The sequence below is a fragment of the Cynocephalus volans genome, chromosome 1 (genome assembly GCF_027409185.1).
Source record: "Cynocephalus volans isolate mCynVol1 chromosome 1, mCynVol1.pri, whole genome shotgun sequence".
In the NCBI taxonomy this organism is placed as follows: Eukaryota; Metazoa; Chordata; class Mammalia; order Dermoptera; family Cynocephalidae; genus Cynocephalus; species Cynocephalus volans.
In genome coordinates this window covers 120,771,552-120,787,139 of record NC_084460.1, presented here as the reverse complement: position 1 = coordinate 120,787,139, position 15,588 = coordinate 120,771,552, and the positions used below count along the sequence as shown (strand labels likewise).

Below are 15,588 nucleotides of genomic sequence, written 5' to 3'. Positions count from 1 at the left end.
AAAAAAGGTAACCTGGTACAATCAATGCTGACCACATGGAAAGTACTCTATAAATATTTATAGAAATATTTAGTAAATTGAAGGTATCTACCTCACTGGGTAGGAAAAATTGGTACCCTTGGTATCCTTGGCAAGAGAAACAAAACTGTAAAACCAAGGTGCCTCAAGGTTTCAAGCACGATGTGATGAAGCATGAACTTTCAAACTAATATCCCAATCCACAGCAACTTCAACTCCAGAAAGCTTAGACTTTTTTCTTTCAAATTAGTATCTAGCCCTTAAGTGGGCAAACTGTCAGCACTTATCCCAGAGTAAAAGGCTAACTACTTGACTCCCAAGTTCTGTAACATGAAGGCCCACTCAGGAAAGCTCTCTGGACCAGCAGTCACAAAACCCTGACTCACTAGGAATGTCCCAGATCTACCAGCAGATAGAGCGCCAAAACCCAATACCTCCAACTTGCATCTAGCATCTGGATACCAGATGAGGAGGTTTAGACTAGATTCTACATCCTTTGCCCCCCCTAATTGTGTAGTAAAATGAGCTAACCAGAGCCCACTTTGATCACGTATGAAGCAGCAACTGGGACAGGTCCCCTTTGCGAGAAGCACTTTTGATTCCAAAACAGTTTTCCCAGAGGCAAACCCAAATCTGCCTTCCAAACTTGTCTCTAAAGCCTTTCTTCGCTTGCCTCACCTGTGATGTGCTGTAGAAGCTTTTGAGAAAACAGACAAAGCAAGAACGAGAAAAGGAAAATCACCATAATCACCATAAAGGAAAAGCACCACTGTGAGCATTCTGGCCTGCGTTCTTTTGATCTTGTTTCTGTGCATATATAATTTAATAACAAAAAACAAATAAGACAGGTAATACTGCATGTGATTTTTTACTTAATAGTATATCATGATGAAGGTTTCTGGGTCATTGACAAGTATGTACATTCTACGTGTGAGTTTTTTTTCTCCCGAGAGAGAGCAGGAACTTTTCAAGGCAAAGAAGAGTGATTTCTGCTTTGGTACCCAGAAGGTTTCTGGGTCATTGACAAGTATGTACATTCTTTTTTTTTTTTTTTTTATTTATTTATTTATTTATTTATTTATTTTTTGAATTATCTTTTTTTTTTTTTTTTTAAATTTTATTTTGTCGATATACATCGTGGCTGATTATTGCTCCCCATCACCAAAACCTCCCTCCCTTCTCCCTCCCCCCCTCGACAAGTATGTACATTCTATGTGTGAGTTTTTTTTCTCCCCAGAGAGAGCAGGAACTTTTCAAGGCAAAGAAGAGTGATTTCTGCTTTGGTACATTGGTTCCTACAACCCTCTTCTTCCCACACCAACACTGAATAGAAGAAATAAAAGGGGGCACATGCCAAGGACCATGTGCCTTCATGGCTGTGTGTGTACAGGACTCTCTGTGTGTATGTGTGTGAAAGCCTTTTGCTTAACAGCCATTTCAGAGATAGGCTCTGTGATGAGCTTTCCTGGGCTTGAGCCCTGAATGTCTTATGTTTCTATCCTAGGTCTGTGCCTAATGGTGTGGCCAGGGTCCTCTCAGAGGGCCACTCTCTTACCTCTAAAGATCCGCCTCTGAGATCCCAAGAACTGGCAGACTTCAGCAGAGGACCTGCAGGAGTTGACACATTGCTGTATCCCGTCGGCCAGGTCAAACAACGTCACATTGGAGGCCAGAGAAAAGGTGGTTTGCAGTGAGATGGCCACCACACTGGACTCCCTACAGGCAAAGTTTGTGGTTTTTCAATTGTCCTAAATTGACAGGTGGGCCCCAGGGCTTTTGTAAAATGAGTATCATTCTCCAGCAAGGGAATGGGTGAGCATGAAGGTCCAGTGACCTTGGCCCTGGGTCAAAACAGGGCCCAGTTTTGTTGCTATCGCCCATGTTAGAACAACCTCCCCTTCCTGCAGTCTGGTTCACAAGCAAATGTAACTCTGTTACTTACCTAGAGGCATGAACTGTGGATCGGATATAACCAGGTAACGTTGAAAAACACACATTTAACTGAAAGGAAGAAGAAGTCTGTCATTAACTGTGAGTTAGACAGAAGCCTTGGACCTAGAACCAATTTCCTATTATCAGGATAAAATAGGCATTTTCCAGCCATCAAGTGATCAACAGGCAGCTTTACACAGAAGTCGTGTCCTTTTTTTGTTGCCCTCTTAAATGTCCTTCTGTTGTTCTACGAGTACAAAGGGAGAGAGGCAGATAGTAAATCAGTGGGGAAAATCTTGGCAGGAAATGATGTTCAGAATAGCACCCTTGGATGCAAAACATCTTCAAAGGAGCAGTTCTCTTCTAGGACCCAGGGTTTCAAAAAACTCAGAAGCAACTGTTTATTTGGAATTTGCATAGTGAACGAGCTTCACTGAACAGGCTCAGCTCCTTTCAATTACCCCAGGTCTGATGAGCCCTACACACACCCTCATAATCTACAATGAGTTAACCTGACTCAAAGATAGGTCTTCTTCACAAAGGCTCTCCATGGGAAACTGCATTAGATGGGTCCGGAGCCTTTTTGTTGAGAGCAAATTAAGAGCTACTCTCCTTGTGTTTGCCTTGTGCCCTCAGAGACAGCAGAAAATCCCTCTACAGCATAAAGTATCATGCCTGCTTCCTTGCTCTGCTCCATAAAAGGGGCTAGAGATTCCTTTTATGGAGCAGAGGGTTTCAATACCTTGTCCAATGCAGACCCATCTGTCTTCAAAGCCCGTGTGTCAGAGACATCCCACTCTTCAGAAGATGGAGTCAAACAGGGATGTTACCCAACCCTTTCTGGCTTTGTATGACACTGCTCTGTAGCTTAATAGTAATGATTTATTGCTATTGTTTTATTATTGACTTTCTCCCCCTGGTATTGGTGAACAGAATGACATCTTGGGAAGGACCATTTGAGTGGCTTCCCCCGTCACTACTTTAATCTTCACTATTTCTTAGTGCAGGTGTATCACATCACCAATAAATTATATGTTGATACTGAGCAAAAAAACCCTCCAAGTCAGATAAGTCACTGAGCACTGTGTAATATGAAGGACTGCTCCTCTGCCCAGGGTTCTAAACCCCTGTACCATCTTGGAAGGAAATATCTACCTACAGCACAACAAAGAAGCAGCTGTGGAGTGACAAGAACACAGGTGTAGGGTTAGTAGACATGCAACGTAGTAAAGAATTAACCCTTGCCCAGTGAGAGATCAGGCCTTTGCCCTTGGCGCAAAGTTAATCTCTAAACCCTTCAAATGTCCTGCCTGATAAAAAATATCTTTGTTTAGCTGGGGTCTCTGAACCACGCCAGAAAGTCTAACAACGTGATTTATCATGGGGATTTGGCTATCACGGTATCAGCTCAATAAGGGACTAGAGACTGAGTCAGTTGTATGGAAAGTCAACCATGTTTACATGACAGTGCCCCAGTAAAGGCTCTAGACTCTAAGGCTCACCAAGGTGAGTTTCCATGGTTGGCAATACTCCATGCATATTGTCACACACTGTTGCCAAGAGTAGTTACCACTGTCTGTGACTCCACCGAAGAGGACAATTGGAAGGTCCACATTTGGAACCCTCCTAGACTCTGCACCACGCTGTCGCTTCCCCTGGCTGATTTTACCCTGTAGTCTTTCCCAGTAATTAACCATAACTGTGAGTATAACAGTTTTCAGTAAGTTCTGTGAGTCCTTCTAGTGAGTTATTGAAACTGAGGGTGGTCTTGGGGATCCCTGAACTCACGATTGGTATCAGAAGTGAGGGTGGTCTAATAGGCTATTCCCCAACTTTGTACCTGCTGTTTGTGAACTCAAGCAATGTCTTTAACTTCCAGAGCCTCCCAGTTTTCCATCTGCAAAGGTGTTGGCAATAGCTCTTACAGGAGTGAGCCATCTGGCATAGTCCCTGTCTCAGAGTAGATGCTCAGCAGATACAAAATGGAATTGGAATCTGTATTTTATACAAATAAAATCCACAGCCCTATAAAAACATATAATTTTGGATAATATAATAACTCTTACCCATAAAGAACAAGTAAACTTGAAGTCAGAAATCAATTAATCTCTAAAACTTATTTTAATTACAAATTCCAATTTCTGAACACCAAATCTCTGACTGGGATAGCAGTTGAGAAGCAAAATGTATTATCTGAGCCTCATTTTCAATTCTTCTTTCTTACTCTGTTTTTCTTTTCTTAATGTTTCAGATAAAAAGTAGGCAAAGAGAGAAAGAAGCAGAAGCAAAGGCCCCTAGATAATCTACACAGTGAGTTCTCAAACCCTAGATAACCAGGATTTACTGTTATGACTTTGAGATTCCCTTGAGGAAAAGGAGTATCATTCCCCCCAAGCTCCAAAGCACAGGGAGAAAGTCACACAGCATGTCAACAGCAGATGCACAGTAGGACTTTCTGGGTCTCTCTTCTTCACCAACAGCCTTTATTGGTGCATGTCATCTATGTCTGTGACTACAAGTTTCCACGTGGAAAAGAAACACCAGGACACAAAGAATGCACATGAGGACACATTTAAGTTAACACTTCTACTGGGCACCACTAGTTCTCCATATTTCTGTTCTATTTCCAGGAGGCTTTTATTTTACCATTAAGTTTCCCTTTCAAATATAGTAGAAGTGAAGAGCCAGGAGATACAGCTGACCAACTCTGAATGAAATCTGTTCTGGAAAACAAAGGACTAGCATGAAGATGTCTTTCAGGAAACTTACTGTTTTAGTGATGTCATTTTCAACTTCATGTAGGTCTGAATGTTTCTCCACGGTAGTATTAAAAAAAGTTTTCTTTAATTTGAACTCTGTCACGAAGGTTCTAACTGAAAATGAAAACATAACCTGTTACACCACACAACGGATTGACCTATGCAAGGCTGTGTGCTTATAAGCCTCTGGGGTAACCAACTTTACTCCCTGCAGTGGATAGAATGTTCCCCCAAACTCACTGAAGCTTAATCCCTGCTGTAACTGTGGAGAGTGGGAAATCCTATTATGATAATTGAAAGGCAGAGACTCAAAGAGGTGATTAAATTGATGGTTTAATGGTGGCTGTGGGCATGGTTCTGAGGGCTTTAAAAGGAAAGCTCATGAGGAACTGTCTCTCTCTGCTCCACCATATTCGCCGTGTGATACCCTGAGTTGCTGTAGTCATCAGAACAAGACCCTCACCAGATGTGTTCCCTGGCCTTTGGACTTCCCAGCCTCTGAAACTGTAAGCAATAAATTACATTTTCTTATAAGTCACCCAGTTTCAGGTATTGTGTTATAAGCAACAGAAACGGACTAATACACTCCCCTCACAGGACAATCTCTGTGTGTTTCTTTCTCCCCAAGGGTGGACACTGCCTCTCCCTCTTCTAGGTTCCTCTCTAGCAAAGTGAGCATCTACTGAGCTGAGCTTAAGGCTTAGACTGAGTAAACCTCTGGGTGAGAGACTCCAAGAAGTCCTTTGTGTGTCTGCAAGGGCTGCTGAGAGACAACAGCCTTCTTCCTGACATCCCTCTAACGGCCTTCCACATAAAAGACGTTCAGAAAAGCTATGACAAAGAAGAGTGAGCTGGTCTAAACAACGTAAGTAAAAGATGAGGGATGGAGATGTGCTAGATATTAAAAATGCTCGTCTGGCTCATAAGGCTTTAGGTAGAGGAAAGCTCTTGCTCCCTGAGGTCTTTAACCAGGGTAAGCCCTCAACTTCTCATTATAGCTACCCCTATCCAACCCCCTGTTCCTCTTGCTCAAAAGAAATACCTGTCTTCTCATTGACAAACGAAGCTTTCAGAGGTCAGGTAACTTCCCAAGAAAGATCAGCCAGATCCCAAGGGCCAAAGTTAGCATTCAAACTCATGTGTGTCCATCTTCAGAGTTCTTCTTTTCCTACTCTACTCTCCGCCTCCTGAGGAGTCTGACGGTCTGAGGACAGCCAAGGGGCTTCCAAAAAAGATGTCAAACATTTGTAGTGGGCCTGTACTCCAGGCAGTTGTCAGACTCCATGATCATAAGCCACATAATGAAAACAGCTCATCTTCAAGACACTGTTGAGTTCAGAAATGAAAGAAAGCAGCCCCATTTTTGAGACCCATTTCACTCATAAAATCAAATTCTAGTTAATACCAATTTGAGCTGATTGGGCCTGAGGGGAACTTACAAATGGGCAGGCAACCAAAAACTGGTACAGCCTGCTTTATATCTGGCTCTTCTTCCCTTACTTTACATGAAATTCTTATCTTTCCCTCTGGACAGAAGAAAAATAACCCAAAACACAGAAGCCCATGAAGCTGCTCTTGCACAGAAAGCTTGCATGCTGAATTAAGAAAAAGGCCCACAAATGAGCCAGGGAAAACATTTAACATCTCATACTTACTGTCTAAAGCTCTTAATCCTTATTTAACATCTTTTTGCTTGTTCTACAGCTCAGTGAAGCCAGCTGCTTAGGACTCTTTCTGAGCAGCAGGGAGCTCTTTGAAAACATTCTTGGCCAAATGAACGCATTTCAGCATGCTCTAATTTGCATGTTCCTCTGATGTTTATGAACAATGAAACTAAATGACTTGAAAAGGAAAAGAAGATTGAACTGCTCTCCTCCCGATCCCTGCTACCTATGGAGAAACACAAGCTTCCAGAACAGTCGCTCCATGCCTTCATCTTCATACCTCACATTTCTAGGCTTATACCTAAAACCTCCGTATTGAAATACACATACTGTAAATGTTAGGTACACAGAGCTCTTCTGAACTATGACCGTAAACGTGGCCTCTGCTTTTAGGGTGAATATGAAGATTCATCAGTCTCCTCCCAAACCCTGCACTCTTTCCAGGCTGGGTTTTTTGAAGAAATTTACACCTTCAAGCCTGCAGATATATCATTCGGCTTGAAGTCGAATTTTTACTTCAAATTTAACTGATTTCCCTATGTTATCTAAATGATTTTTTTTTGGAAGGAACCATATTATTACTTCGTGCTCAGAGTGGTTTATTGTTTTCATTGCTTTCAATTCCGGTTCATGAGTTTGAAGAGTAACGTTAACTGATACCTCCCATCTGGATAGCACTTTACCATTTTCAAAGCTTGCTCAAATGCATTATTTTATTTGACCTTCACAATAACCCTGAGTGGGAAGCAGAGCAGATGGTAATCTGATTTTACAGACGAGAAAATTGAGGCTCAGGAGTCGTGTGCTACTGTAGGTGGTGGCCCTGGAGGTGGACGCCAGGCATGTGACTCCTGGGCAAGAATACTCACCATAATGCTTCAAAACAAAATCATTTCCATCTTCTCCATTCTTAAACCCAAAACTCCTGGCTTATTTCTTATAGAATGTGGCTAAATGGAATAGGTTACCCATATGCAAATAAATTATCAGAATAAGAGAAATTCTTGATTTTGACTAATGTCGATATTTCTAGATACTTCTTTTTAAAATAATGCTTTGACTCAATCCTTGCATTTTAAATAATTTTCAAAATTCTACTGTTATTTTAGTAGAGTACCAACCTCCTTAAAAAGTCCCTTCAACCTACAGGTAATAGGAATTCATATGGATAACACTTTCAAAGGACACCAACATTTCCTCTTTCAAAAAGTATTTACTGAGCACTTTTTGTGTGTTTATCCTACTGGGCGATTTAAGATGATTCAAAGATGAGTTATTTTATCTGCCAGTTCCCTTATCCAGCTTAGAAACTCTGCACTTTTCCTTTCTAATTTCCTCAGCAGGTTACGTATTAAACTCGGTATTCTAGCAAGGGTTATACCCTGTATGTAGGAAAGCTCTTACGATTAACACATTACTGTGTAGCAGAAAGAACTGTGTGCTGGGAACTAGGCCTCTCTTCAACCAGTTACAGAAGCTTGGCCATTTAGTACCTTATCAGGACCTTAGTTTTCATTTAGTTTGATTCTTTGCTTTTTAATCTGTAAAACAGAGATTATATTTAAAATCAGCCACCTTCATAAATCTATCAAATTAGGAAAGAAAATATGACAAATTGTATGGTACAATTACAGCAGCTTTGTCAAAATGTATCTGCCTATGGACAAGAACAAGATGACCTTTTTTTTTTAATGAAAAGAATGAGTGAATGTGATAGGACAATTAGGATTTTATTTTCTCTTTTCTTCCCCTAAAATGTTTTTTTAACTATGTAGTCAGAATATCTTTCTGATATTTTTTCCCTAGCTGCAGGGTGGAATAGTTAAGCAAATGTTATGAACAAATGATAGCATATTATGCAGTTATTAAGTTGTTCATATAATATTTTTAATATAAATAGAAAAATATTTAAGATATAGAGTTTGTACATATATCATATGATTTCAACTATGTAAAAACATAAGGCACATCAAAAATATTACAAAGTAAAGTGCTGTATCTCTGAATGTTGGGATATTAGGCAATGTCTTCCACTTCCTTCTATCTTCCATAAGTTTATACCTTGGACAAATATTGGTTTTGATTAGGAAGAAAAACAGAAAATGTGACTTTGTAAAATATATTGTGGTATGGAATATAAGATGTTATGTATAGTCCAACATGGACTAACTCTCTTACCCAAATTGCATATTCCTTTTTCTAACTGGTACCCAACTGGGCATTTGCAGATAAAGGATCCCTGAGTATTGTTGCACACGGCCAGGGGTGGGCAGGGGTTTGAGAGGCACTCGTTCACATCTGCAGAGGACAAAAAACAAGACCATATGGAATCTGTTGCAGACAGCAAAATAATAATCCAGTACATTAAGAACCTTTTCAGGGCCAAATGGTACTCAGTGAGGTAGGGACCCAAAAGTGAGTAGGAAACTACCCTTGTCCTCGAGGGGCTGATCATCTATTGAGGGTGGAGGCAGCCATATAAACAATTAACTACAAATATAAAGCAGGATTTGGATGGACAGAGAAAATAACAGATTTTGATGGAGGGAAGAATTAAGGATGGTTCCAAATAACATCTGGACTAAGATTGGAAGGATTTTAATAAACAGATTTGGGAGGGGGGCAGATTTTAGGCTGAGACACTAGCATGGTAATGTCCAGGGGCAGAAACACATAGGGGTCTTTTAGGAGCTGTAGGTGGTCTGGTGTGGAAGGAGTGTAGGGAGCCTGCAGAACGGAACCAGATCAGGAAGACTGTTGGCGCCACACTACAGTACCTGACGTTATCCCGCACAAAACACACAAGCATACTAACTCACAGGTAAGCAGGGTATTCATTTTAAAATCTTCTTCCTCTCCATTTTGGAGGGAAAAGGAGTTTATTGAATAACCCAGTGTGACACTGGAGTGTAGACCACTGGACATTGCTTTTTCTCTTACCCACACTGCAGTCATCCCCTTGCCAGGAAGGTGAGCACACGCATCGATGGCCGTGACTGCTGGGGTCCACAATGCATTCTCCACCATGAAGACAAGGGTTTGTAGCACAGCTGTTGACTAAAAACACATTCCAGAATAATGCAGTTAACCACACAGGAAATATAAAGTCAGCTCTAGGTAAATATTTAATTATCCCAGCTAATATTTGATTCTTGCTTATTTCTGTTTACTTGACCTGAAAGGCCACACTACTAAAGTAGAATGGGTTCTCAAGAGGTGCAGAAGATGGGTACAGAGAGACTGGGCACAGGTCCTAGTTTGTGTCTGTATATAAATGTTAGACAATTGGATCTCTAAACACAAGAATTGGCTCAAATCAGTTGCTGCTTAAGGCCACTCAGTTCAGGCTTGACGATTATATTGCCTTTGTGATACTTAGAAAATTCAGTGACAATTTAAAACACGTTAAGGGAAAAGGATTCCTGATCAAATCATCTTTCCTGCTGTAAGATTTACTCAGGGTATGTGTTTGTGCGTTCGTGTGTGTGTGAGCGCACGCGCATGCACACCCTGTCTTTTCCCTTCGACTTTATCAAAACCATAGTATTCTTATATGTATACTCAATTATGATTCAATTAAAAAAAACCATAGTATTCTTTATCCAAAAATTTCCAAATTTAACTGGGCCTCCACATATTGTGTGTCATTTAGGAAATGATCAGAGTCGAGCACTACAATGTCCTCTGTCTTTACATAACATAAAAATGGACCCTACCTGAATTAATCTCGGCCCTCAGGACACAGACTTCAGTGTCAACTTGGACTCCCAGCCCCCAACGGTAGTGACCACAGTTCTCTGTTTGGCTCTGTATAACTGGCACTGTCACACTTCAGTTATGCAGTAACTGCTTCATAAAGGTTTCTGACATAGAAAAGCTGAAATCTACAACATAACTGCATCGTCTACAAGGAGGAAATCAGTGGTAGAATGAGAAAAAGAGGGTGCAAGTCAAGAGTTCTCACTCCAAAAGAAGAAACCTAAAAACAGACAGGCTAACCTTAAAGATGGTGTTCCTATTATTCATTTCTACTTTAAATATTTCCTAAAATCACATATATGAACACAGCACCTATATAACCAAACACTGCATCCGTGAACACTGGCACAAAAAATATATTAACAGCTACTGAAATCTGCTCCTAATGTTCACCTATAGTCTTGTAATGGCTACGATCAACTTTAAGGGCGGTTTGTGAACTACGTTCCATCTGGTATTGGAAATGAAGCCTGTGAGTCCTGAAGCAGGGCTTCCAAACTTCCCTGGGGAAGGAGCCACCTTTCCTCTCCCAGAGGTTCTCAGATCACTGTACAAAGGAGGCACCATGGCACTGGCAGTGGGGGGTGGTTCAGGACCCTCTGGCCCCAGGTTGACTGTGGCTGACTAGTTGGAACTGTGTCACTCACTGAGCTCCCTGCTCTGGTCTCTACAAAGCTTCTCTCTTCTTTCTCCTTAAGATGCCAGTCTCCACTTCACCCCTTCACCAATAGCAGTTTTACTTTCCTGGGTCTGGACAAGCCAAAAGTGCAATTTTGAACATGACATCAAATGATATATCATCCTACTTCCTTCTACCTCTCCTTAAATGACAAAGAATCATTAGGATGGCATTATTCTCCTCGGACCAGCAACTTCAATATGTTTATAACAACAACCTTAAGTGCAACGTGAATGAAGAAGGCCTGGTTATGCAGTCCCTGTGGGAAAAGGCTAGTTCGTCATCTTTTTGTATATATGTCCCCCACCCCCATTTACTAACTAGCAACTTAATCTTCAGGAAACGAAGGAGTTTGGGCTTCCCTGATCACAAGAAGCCCTCTGAACCCAAGAAGCTCTCTGAACCCAAGGGGAGCCAGCTGACTGACTCAGCGCTCCGGGCTCTGATCTGGGAGCAGGCACCCAACTCACTCCCTGTCTCCGATAAGGCACCTAAAGCTTCTTTACCACAGTTTCTCCACCCTCCAATCCTGCATCACAGCCTGTTCTGACCTCAGAAGAGTTAGAGGCATGCTTGAAAAGCTCTTGCAACAGGACATTAAGAGTGACAAGTGCACTATCTACCAATGTCACACATGGCCAATGCACCGTCTCCTCTTGCTTCAGGAAGAATTATGTAACTCAGGGTGAGAAAATTAGGTCCACCGTGACCTTATTTTATGCTTTAAATGCATCCATGGGAAGCATATGAGGTCACATAACAGACACTATTTCAAATACCAGCCATTTCCACACATTTACATGAGCCCCGAGCCCCAAGCAGCTCTCAGTGCTCGACAGAGCCCAGCAGTCAATGTGTGCTTGTGAGATGTGTTTTACCTGAGGAGGGGGATGACAATGCTGTTGGTGACTGTGTGCTGCTCTGAGTAGCCAAGGCAGTAGACTTAGGAGCCAACACTTCAGTCATGGGAACATCTGTGGTTTGGGGAGGAGATGTTCTGAAGAAATGTGAAGCTGGGCTGTACTCTTCTGTAACACCAAGCCTTGTGGTCAGTTCTTTTGCTGATGTGGGTACGCTGGTTGGAGGGATCAATTGGGTGGTAGCATCTGTATGCACTGGGTTCCTTTTTGTGGTGACAACACCTTCTGTTGAGATTTGTGGCACTAGAATTTCAAGATGGGTGAGCAAGAGTTGTTCTCCAGCTGTAGTCTGTACAGCTACAGGGCCAGTGGTCAGAGCTACTGTGCTTGGCAGGGTGCCAGGAGTGGTGATGGGTGGATGAGAGGTTTCAAGAGTGGTGGCTGTCAAAGCTGGAAACATTTGGTCTAAGCTCGTGCTCCCGGCTGGAAGGGTTTGCTTGGTGGAGGACTCTGTTAGGGCTGGGGGCAAAGGGACCCCTGAAGGAGAGCTCAGTGTTTCAGCTTTGGTAGACTCTGTGAGCAGAGACACCAAGCTCGGTGACTCTGACTCTGTAATGATTTTCTCTTGGTGTGGGGTGCTCTGGTTCTTAGGGTCCGCTGTTTGACTACTCTGGTGCTCTGCCACAGACGATGCCACTGTCGATGTGTGAACTGAAGTCACAGGTGTCTCCCTCACCCCGGGCAGGACTGTGGTAGAAGATGAACGGGGTGAGGCTGTTTGTGGGACAGGTAGTGGGGCAGGGGTAGATGCCATCACGGATATGGGTACAGACGATGGTGAGGAAGGCAAAGGCGCATAGGCCTCAGAGGTGGACTTCAGGGGATGCGCAGACGTCCTGGTGGATGGTAAGGTTGGTGAGAACAACTGGTGAGACTGTGACACTGAGGGCAGCGGCAAAGGGGGCCCCGAAGAAGAAGAGTCACCAACAGACCCAGCATCAGCATCCAGAAGAACCAAAGTATGTGGCATATTAATGGTAGACGTGTAGGACGGAAGGGTGGACGTCTGTGGAACCAGTGACTCGGTGGAAGGCTGTGTGTATTCCCCATCCAAGGATGAGATGTTACTTCTTTCAGTCTGAGCATGAGAAGAGGAAAAATAGTCTGAATGCGAAGAGTCTGAGACATTAATATGAGAGGTCGAGTTCTCCTGGACATCCGAGGAGGAACTGTTATCCGTAATGGACAGTAACGCCCGTTCTCCTTTAGTGAAAGTAGATGAAAGGTAGGTGTGATCAGTGTGGCCACTGGAAGTCCTTTGTTCAAGATCTGTGCCACTCACTTGACTGTTGCTAATTCCAGTGACTGCAAATGGAAAAGCCAAAGTTAGTTCAACTAAACATATAAGAAACCTCTGAAACACACACTACAATATAGGCTTTCAGTGCCCTGTCCATGAACTCAAGGGGGTGAAACACCTTCTTTGGACAGGTGGTTTTTGATGGTGAACACTCTGAACAGAGACAGTACGGGAAGGCAGGAAGGCTCAGTGTCTGCTCTGAGTGGATTTACCTCCTGGGAGGACTAGTGGTGGCAGTAGTGAGAACAGTAATAAAAGAGAATAATAATAACAGTAATAAAAGAGACCAGGGGACTAAAAGTACGGGGCAGTTCCAAATTTCCTCCACATGCCTTTTTTGATAAAAGCAAATTGGTATCTGAAAAGCTCTTAAGACCCCAGATAGAATCACTGTTATGTCTAAATGGGAAAAGGAAAACCCTCCCAATTTTCCATTCTGTGTAATGAGACATTTCTTCTCCAGCAGATTGGACTTAGCCACAAAGTGGCAGGTCACCTTCATGTCTGGCTTCCCTGCCCCGCACACGCTGTCCCAAATGCCTCAGGCAAGCGTGTGGCCGATGGGACGGGGAGAACTCAGAAAGTTCTCTCCATAAAGGGCTTGTGAGGTACTTTCTGGGTGGACAGCCGACTGAACCATCCTAGGACCGTAAGGAAAGTGTCAGATGAGCTGAGGAACCAGGAGAGGCCTCTGCAAAGACACAGCACCTCCAAGGGCGGGTGCGGCAGCCAGGCCGGTGTGGTCGGTGGCTCCGGTGCGCTGAGGGGCACGCTCTGCTTCCCGGGGCACCGTTGCTGCAGGGCTCCCCATCTCCCCGGAGGTCGTGCTGGCATTGCCGATGGGGACAGACCGCCCCGTACGCTCTCCGCTTCCGGTGACGGTGGCCGAGGTGTGCGGCCTGCTCTCTTCCACGGCTGCAGAGAGAAGGAAAAGGGGCGGCCAGCCAGTAAGTGTGGGCGACAGTGACAGTGACAGCGGTGCACACTCCCGCTGCTCCTGGTCGTTAGCCGAGCTGTGCGCTGCATCTGCCCAGTGGCCTGGATTTGTGGGAAGGCTCATTACTTCGGCCAGTAGGATCAGTACTGGATTTCTGCTTGGTGATACACAAGACACAGAGTTTATGTCAGGGAAATTGGTGGCTGCGGGGAAAGTCAACGGTGGGCAAAAGACTAACAACCCTCTTGGGGCTTCAGACATTGGGACAAGGCCGTCCCTCCTGTTGGGACCAGCGGTACGTGAATTGCCACAGGGCCTGCCATTCTATAGAGTTAGTACACCACCCTCAGAGGTGACAGGTGGGCTCGGTTTTTGTTTTAATTTTTAAAATGCATTTGTTTTATTTTATTGATGGGGATGGAATAGGGAAGGTGACACATGAATATTCTTTTCCTCCTTTTAGGGTATATTCATATGTTTTATGCTATAGACCTAAAGTCCCTAGAACTGTCTTAAATTATTACATTAGATTATCAAATAAACATTTCTTTTCAGAAATGATGAAAATGAGGCCCAATTCTTCTTGGCCTAAATACTTCATAGTCTGCTGCCTCTATGAGAAAAGAGACTCTTTTCCTGGTTCTCATTCCCATTGCCAGCCCAGACTAGCCCTTGACACCCCCATGGGCACACTTTGATGGAAAGCAGATGGAAAGCTGAGAATTAGGTAATTCATCTCAGGATAGGTTTGAATTAACTGAGAGACAGGAATGAGCATGGCAGCATGACACACAGTGACCTAGAGCAGCACTGAGAAGGCCAGGACCAGGGTGAGATGTGACTCAGCTAGGCTGAGGGCCTCGAGAGATCCATCAACCAGGAGAGGGCAGAGAGCAGAGTGCATCTGAGCACGATTTCTCTGGGCAAAGAGAAAAAGGCCTTGAATGGGGATATTTTAAATACTCTATGTTAAATGAAATCTATGCAAATAACCAAAGTGAGGAGTCATGGCCTGAAACAGAGGGGCTGAATCTGAACCCAGAAAAAGAAACAAACTGAGAACTCTGGAAAGCTGGATTGCAGAATCATCCAGCTTTGGGTGATTCAGAGGAAACGAGATGAAGCACTGTGTTAACCTCCAGCGAGATGGTTTCAGGTATGAGGCTACTATTATCATATCTTATCATTTTACAGCTTTTGATAATTGAACCCCAAGATCTGATCACACTGAAATCACCTTTTCCGCATGAGTCAACTGAGCCTTAATTGCAGAGAGGAAGGGTTCTGAAGAGATGTAAAAGGGAAAGGCTACAGAACCTAAGATCCTGGTTTGAGCAGGTAAAAATCCTAAGCACCACAGTGGTGAGGGTGGAAAATGATCCTTTTTGTTTAGGAAATACATAATGTGTTTTCCATGCACAAACAGCATAAAAAAGTATAAATATCCTCCACCCATATGTATGGTATTCTTTCATTATAAGCATATACTTTTCCACGTCACACGAGTAGTAATAAACACCGATTTTTCTCATTAATTAGGATCTCATATGGGGGAAATGGAGCTGCTATTATCAGTGGTGGAGAGTTAAGAATTTAACCCTATTAAAAGTTGAAATGATA

At 43.2% G+C, this 15,588-nt stretch overlaps 1 protein-coding gene across 1 annotated transcript in view; it reads right to left on the bottom strand.

The window, feature by feature from the left end:
• Nucleotides 1-15,588, bottom strand: part of HEG1 (heart development protein with EGF like domains 1) — a 75,682-nt gene that overhangs the window by 25,339 nt on the left and 34,755 nt on the right. The window contains exons 6-12 of the mRNA XM_063108915.1: nt 13,740-13,946; nt 11,690-13,036; nt 9,314-9,430; nt 8,552-8,671; nt 4,720-4,823; nt 1,961-2,019; nt 1,574-1,734 (exon numbers count right to left, since the gene is read on the bottom strand). Coding sequence (XP_062964985.1) covers nt 1,574-1,734; nt 1,961-2,019; nt 4,720-4,823; nt 8,552-8,671; nt 9,314-9,430; nt 11,690-13,036; nt 13,740-13,946 — 2,115 coding nt within the window. The remainder of the gene's footprint in view (nt 1-1,573; nt 1,735-1,960; nt 2,020-4,719; nt 4,824-8,551; nt 8,672-9,313; nt 9,431-11,689; nt 13,037-13,739; nt 13,947-15,588) is intronic.